A 7,063-nucleotide genomic window follows, 5' to 3' on the forward strand; every position below is an offset into this window, starting at 1 on the left:
AAGTTCGGATAAAAATATATAAATTGTTCTTTTCAGTCGGGACAATGCATCTGATGCTTGCAATAGCTGTGGTTATTTCTTAGAAGCTTGTACTCCACACGCTGCTGTTCTTGTAAACGCAGAATATGGCGACAAATGATAGAAAATGGTCCTCAGAAAGTATAAAAATCTGGTACAAAGAAGGAAATGAGCCTCAATGCTAAAGAAGCTGTCAGTTTTTGACAGCAATTTTGTGTTATTATGTCGCTCCAGTCTGCAAAATGATGAAAATCCTCTGTTTTGTATTCTAACTAATCCATTTCCCTCTGTTTTTTCTTCTTTCTGTCTCTGTCCCCCTTTTGTTTTCTATTATAGCCGCACTGCAGGTGTCCATATCGTTGAACAAAGTGGAGTTAAGTGTCGGAGAGTCCAAGTTCTTCATCTGCACAGGTACAAACGCCACACACTGTTGTTTCTATATGTTGTATGTGACTGTTGGCGGGTCAGGGATGCAGCGGGGGGTCTCACATCACCGCTTGTGAAGTCCATTTGTTGTTTGTATGACAGCGAGCACAACACAATCCATGCCGTCCATATGGTGAGTGACTCTTTGACCCAATGGTGACTGGATCCACACACCCGCTCATCCCGTCCCTCATCCTCATTGTCCTCTCTGAACGGTATATCAACACTCAGCCATAACAGAGAACCTGATGCCGGTGCCAGCTGCACGGTAGGGTGGCAACACACTCTGGCAGGCCCCGGCCCGCCTCCTGCTGGCTGCCTCTTCTCTCCTGCCAACCCACTCAGCGTGGAGCTAACAGCCAAGGGAGCGGAGACACACTGGGAGGAGCATCGAGGGTTTGGAGGTCTAGCGTGTGCTGAGAAGGACAGAATGAAGGGAGGGGGGCTTGGAAAAATAGTAGTGAATGGAACCAAACTGGCAGGAATTGAAAGCTTTTATTGTGAAAGAGCTAGAACGACAGAACTGAGAAGAATGGAAAAGGCTTTGAGGCAAAAGAGTGTTGGAGGTGGGAGATAAATAGCCACCATCCACCACAAAAATGCGTGGGAGGAACTGTCTGTGTCACTTTTTTTGCCCTTTTTCACCACGGGCAGTCACAATTTTTTTACCATATTCACATGCCGAACTGCCAACTGGAGTGGGCTGAGAAGAAGGGCAGAACAGTCATAGGCAAAAAGCAAAATCCCAGTGAAACCGAAGTGAGGCTGCAAACAAAAAAAAAACTGTCTTTTAAAGTGACTTCTTGGCTTTAAGTCGGCGAGTCCCGCTGTATGAATCAGGCCCACATAAATATGGATCGGAGGAAAGAAAGGAACAGAAGGCACAGAAAAGGCAATTATATTGCATGTTGATTCACGGGTTCAGGGAGAGGAAAAGGCAGAACGGAGAGGTGAATGTGTTGCTCTTGAGAAAAAAGAACCTGGGTGAAATCAATTCACTTGTTCGATACAAATCTTTCTTGTTCCAAAAGTTTGTCGGAAAGAAATTGGCAGCAGGGTAAAATGATTGAACACCTCATTTCTTCCAAGAGAGCACAACTTTTTTTTTTTTTCTTAAGGATTGTTCAAACAGTTGTTTCAGGTCAAAATTATGTCAAACGTAGGTCAACATAGCAGCCTGGAGGAAGAAGGATTGTATCACATCCTCCATTTAAGTTATTTTTCCATGTATCATCCTTTTCTGCTCCCAGATCTTTATACTTCCAACTATTTTGACTCAAAAGGCCTTTTCACTTTGCTTTAATTAAACCCTCTTCATTTTTATCTGTGCTCTTAAATAGTCATGATTGAATATGCAAAAGTCATATTTAAAGTTTGGAAGAACAAAAAACATCCTTGGGTATTATTAAGTAAGAATTTAACATGTAAAAGCTCAGCTAATCTGCTGCGTGGATGTGATTTGATCAGACAAAAACACAAATACAGAAATCTCTTGATTGAAATAAACAAAACTTGACATTGAACTGACCATTTTCTGGGAGGAATCAGCTCATTTAGTGCTGTGTCTAACTTGTGTAAAGGCAGCAACATAAAGTTTGAGTCAGATAAGCAAGGACTTTAAGAGTAGGCGTACAGACTACCCCCAGATGTGGTCTTAGTGATCGGATCTCAAGATTCATTGAGGATGCATTTGGTGCAGTCACACCTGTACATAAAGTGACCTGGTTTCACTCTAAAGTCGTTGAATATAGGCGCTTGGTTAGTGACTTCCGGTGTCAGAAACCTAGACAAAAACCCATCCTTTCCAACACATTCTCACTCCAACCTTGTCACATATCGACGTTTGGTCATGGACTTTTCATGTCCTGATATGACATTAAAAGGTAAACCGGGTGTGTTGCTTGTTGACGTTTTGAGATGTCGTGTCAAGTCTTGTTTCAAAATACACTTCTATTTTCAAAGGAAATGTACAGTTTACATACAGTGTCTCTCAAAATAAACACACTACATCGGTACAGCACCACAGATTGAAGGTTTTTTTTCCTTCAACAAGTGGCACATGGTTGGGTTTAGGAAAAAACAACAGGGTTTAGATTTCCTGAGTGAAGGTCAGTGTTTGCTCGACCACCTTAACTTTTGTTCTTGTCCCGCCACGTTTCCATCTTTCCGTTTCCCTAAGCGGCGACCATCATGCCGACATTAAAGGACGTCAATGTCTTTGACAACTTTGGAGTGAGACCGGGTCATCCTTTTATGTTGGCACGATATGCAGCCAGTTACCATTCTTGTTTGACAGCACCCAGCGTGCAGTGGAAAATGCAGTGGGACAACAGCAAAAGTTAAGGCCAAGTCCAAGTCCAAGCAGGGCTGGTGGGAGGGTTGGTGGATGGGTCCATCAACCACCAACTTTCACCCGAGAGCCAGTATTCACTTCCTGTAAGGTCATGAAGCCAAACCTGTTCCTCTTTCCTAATCCCAATCATGTGCTTTTTTGCCTAAACCCAACCGTATGTGTGTGTGTTTGTTGTACAAAAAAAAAAAGTCAACTCATAGTGTTGTACCAACATACTGTAGTGTGTATATTTTTGAGTTTATTTTGAAAACAGACCAATACATGTAATGGGCTTAAGTTGACACAGCGCCCCAGAACATAAGCAACCAATGAACCCAGGGTATCTTGCACATCATATCTTAACATTGGAAGTCCATGACCAAACGTCGATATGTGACGAGGTCGGAGTGAGAATGTGTTGCATAAATCTGTCCACTTGTTAATACCAGGTATAAACAGGTTCTCATGTTAAGCTCTCTGTGATTACTTCTTCACAGTACTCTACTGATGTTTTACCATTTTCACACTTGACTCCGACTGTATATAACAGGTATATAATATGAAAAGACCTTTCAAAATTCAAACTCCAGTCCAAACCACAGTGTAATTGATGGTATACTTACACTGCTGCAATAGTATTGATGCATCTTGTGTTTGTTTAAAGGTCCTTAAGATTGATTCCAGTGATTGATGGGTCTGACATGAACACAAATGTTTCTGCCAAAGTTTACATTAGAGATTCCTGCCTGTGCTTTATTTTTTTGCCAGTGTTTTTTTTTTTTTTATGAATTGAGCTGGGTGTCATTGGGAAGAGATGACATCATTTACCTTCATGTGCCAATTAAGTTTTAGCAAAACACAATCTGATCAAACCACACTGAAATAGTCCTGATGGAGCAGGTTCGCTTTTTTGTTTTGTCAAATGAAGTTTTGGTCATTAAAGGGGACCTATTATGCTTAATGTTGCCATTCTGGATGTACACATTCAACATGGCCAAAGTTTAAAATAATTAGGATAATGTATGTAAAAGTATCCCTGTGAGCTCCAGGCATGCTACTGCAAGTGTTTACATAACAAACATTGCTACATGTAGCTACTTGCTAACATCATGGAAACATAGTCTTTGTTTCCAAAGTTGTTAATTTGTTCCTGATCTCAGAATATGCTCCTGCTGGAACATGTCCCATTGTGACTATACTCCATAGCAGTCATTTCCCAGCTGCAAGTACATTGTTACATGTCGCTTAATGTTAGCCTCAGGGAAACATATCATCTTGGTCGTCAAAGTTGGGAATTTCTCCCAAATTTCAGATCATATTCCTGCTAGAACACGTCTCTTTGTCAAGATTTTAGTTAAGAAGCTTTTATTGGTGATTTTTCTTTTACCATAGCAAGTGCTGCTATACACAGTCACTCCCCTCTTGCAAGTACAGTGCTACATGTAGCTACATGCTAATATCAGGAAACATGTAATCTTGCTGACTATTGTTCATTTTTTCCCTGATTTTGGGTCAGATCCCTGTTGGAACATGTCCGGTTTGTTTCAAAGCTTTCATTGATGATTTTTTTTTTTTTTTCTTTTTTTTTGTGGTTGAAAATGTTGCTATTCTCCATTACAGTCATTCCCCAGCCACAAGTACACTGCTACATGCTAACATCAGGGAAACAGGTAATCTTGATTGCTGAAGTTGTCAGTTTCTCCCCAATTTCAGATCATATTCCTGCTGGAACATGTCGGGTTGTGTTTAGAAGCTTTAATTGATGATTTTTATGTGGTTGAAAATGCAGCTATTCCCTGTTACAGTCATTCCCCAGCTGCAAAGTACACTGCTACATGTAGCTACATGCTAACGTCAGGGAAACATGTAATCTTAGCGGCTGAAGTTGTTAATTTCTCCCCAATTTTAGATTATGTTCAATTGAGTTCAGAAGCTTTTATTTGTGATTTTTTTATAGTCACCGCCCGCTTGCATGTACTATGCTACATGTAACTACAGGCTAACGTGTGGGAAACATGATATCTTAGTGAGTGATGTTAATTTCTCTCTGATCGTGGATCATATTCCTGTTGGAACATGTCGGGTTGTGTTTAAACGCCTTTATTGAGGTTTTTTTTTTTTTTTTTTTTTTTTTTTTTTGTGGTCAAAAATGCCGCTATTCACTGTTAGTTGTTCCCCGGCTGCAAGTACACTAACATATGTAGTTACATGGTAACATCAGGGAAACATGTAATCTTGGATGCCATAGTTTATTACTTTCTTCCCAATTTCAGATCATGTATTAGTAAAAACCCTAAATACATGTATGAACCTGAAAATGAGCATAATAGGTCCCCTTTAAACTCAGAAAACGGCACATTTTGTCCATATTCTGCTGAAATGTGAAAGTGTACATTAGGCTTTTTGTTGTAGACTAAATTTCCCATCAAGACTGAAGAATGTACAAATATGATGAATTAATATATGTCAATTGAATAGCCTCTAAATGCTGTTATTCATTTTAAAATTCCTTTTATATCCTCTGTCCTCAGAGTGACTGATGTATCTATTCATATATTCTTGCTTTTAGAAAAGAAAATGTGAGTGACGTCCCTTCAGCAGAATTAGCTGTTATTCATCACCTCGCTGTATATAATCATTTTTTTCTTTTTCTTTTTTTTTTCTTTTTGTGTACGCCTTCACAGCGGAGCACTCTAAAAAGATGTTTTGCTCAGGAGATTTGAATTGAGGCCACGGCATGGTGGGATAGAAAGAAAAAAGCGGAAGGTATAGAGGGTCAGGAAGAGAAAAGGAAAACAGTGAGTGAGAGGCGGAGAAAGGGGAAAAAAACAGGTGAATTGAACTGCGGAGCGGGAGGGAGGGGAGGGATGGCTGGAGAGATTGTCTTTAGAAAATAGTCAGCTCTAAGTGGTCTGCAAGAGAGATAGAAACACTGCATCTGGGCTTGTGTCACCTTGTACCGCGAGTGAATTTGTTCTTGGTTTGTTTGTTTCCATCATTGTTGTGGGTAAGGTCACTGACAGCTCGATGGTAAATGCATGCAACGAGAGGTATGAACAGTTTCTGTAGCTTAGCCATCAACATGGTGTACATTGTGCAATCTGGCATTGTTATTTTGCGAAGCTGCATTTAGCTGCACTTAGTAGGCTGTTTGTTGTATGTGCAGATATGTTTCAGTGTTTTCTGCTGCATGAATGTATCAGAAATCCAAATCTGGTTTTATAGCTCTAATAAAAATTCCGAAAACATACAACCACATACACATGCTAAAAACACCATTGTGTTATGTTGTTGGACCCCTATAAACCTCCCAAACAGCTTAAGTAATTATTATTGATTAATTTCCTCATTGGGTGTTTTGACAATGAAGGTGGAGTCTGCTGTCTAACACCTCATGCGCAACATGCTCTGGCTTTAGGAAGATTGTTTTGTCGTTGTTGTTGTTGAAGATAAGCCCTCAAACCTAAAGATTTATTACATAAACCAAACTTCCTGGTTGATATTTGCCTGCACCAACACAGGCCCTTGCATCTTATTAAGCCGTGGGTGCAGGGAGTGCAGTTGTACTGGGGCCCATAGGGCCCCCCAACAATGTGTTGGATGGAGAATAGGCCCTTATGAGTGACTGTCAACTTGGAAATATGCCTGTGTTCAGAGATCTCTCATTTAGATTGAAAACAGTGCCGTTTGCTATCTATATACCCTTGAAAAAGGAAAACGCATCTTTGTTTTTTTTCTTTTGTACAATTGGCAAAAGCATAAACTATAATAAACTACTTAAATTAAATTCAATCATTAATATCTTATTTGTGTCATATACAGATATGCAGTGATGATTGTTGGATAATATGTTGTATATCCATTGTCAGGCCTCTGATAATGTGATGAGATGATACGTGCGCAATAGCGTGCACTAGGGCCGTCATAATAGTGTGCACTGGGGCCCATTGCAACTACCTACACCACTGCATGGGTGTTTGTGACCACTAAAGCAGAGGTTCCCAACTGGTGGGTAGCTGTCCAAAGTGGGTCTTGCATCCATTCTGACTTGACTGCAAGTGAGTCGCGAAAATGTTTGGAAAAAACACACTTTATGAAGTACAGTGAATTTCTGGTGCATAGCTTTTATTTTAAAGTGTCATGTCCTGCTGCACTCTCCGGGCACTCCGGCTTCCTCCCACAGCCCAAAGACATGCAGATTGGGGACTAGGTTAATTGATAACTCTAAATTGTCCGTAGGTGTGAATGTGAGCGTGAATGGTTGTTTGTCTCTATGTGTCAGCCCTG

General features: G+C 40.4%; 1 protein-coding gene across 1 annotated transcript in view; it reads left to right on the plus strand.

The window, feature by feature from the left end:
• LOC126401818 (neural cell adhesion molecule 2-like) overlaps positions 1–7,063 on the plus strand; it is a 532,851-nt gene that overhangs the window by 340,186 nt on the left and 185,602 nt on the right. Inside the window, exon 2 of the mRNA XM_050063330.1 lies at positions 355–429. Within this exon, the coding sequence (XP_049919287.1) occupies positions 355–429 (75 nt within the window). The remainder of the gene's footprint in view (positions 1–354; positions 430–7,063) is intronic.

The sequence above is a fragment of the Epinephelus moara genome, chromosome 15, assembly GCF_006386435.1.
Source record: "Epinephelus moara isolate mb chromosome 15, YSFRI_EMoa_1.0, whole genome shotgun sequence".
Taxonomy (NCBI): domain Eukaryota; kingdom Metazoa; phylum Chordata; class Actinopteri; order Perciformes; family Serranidae; genus Epinephelus; species Epinephelus moara.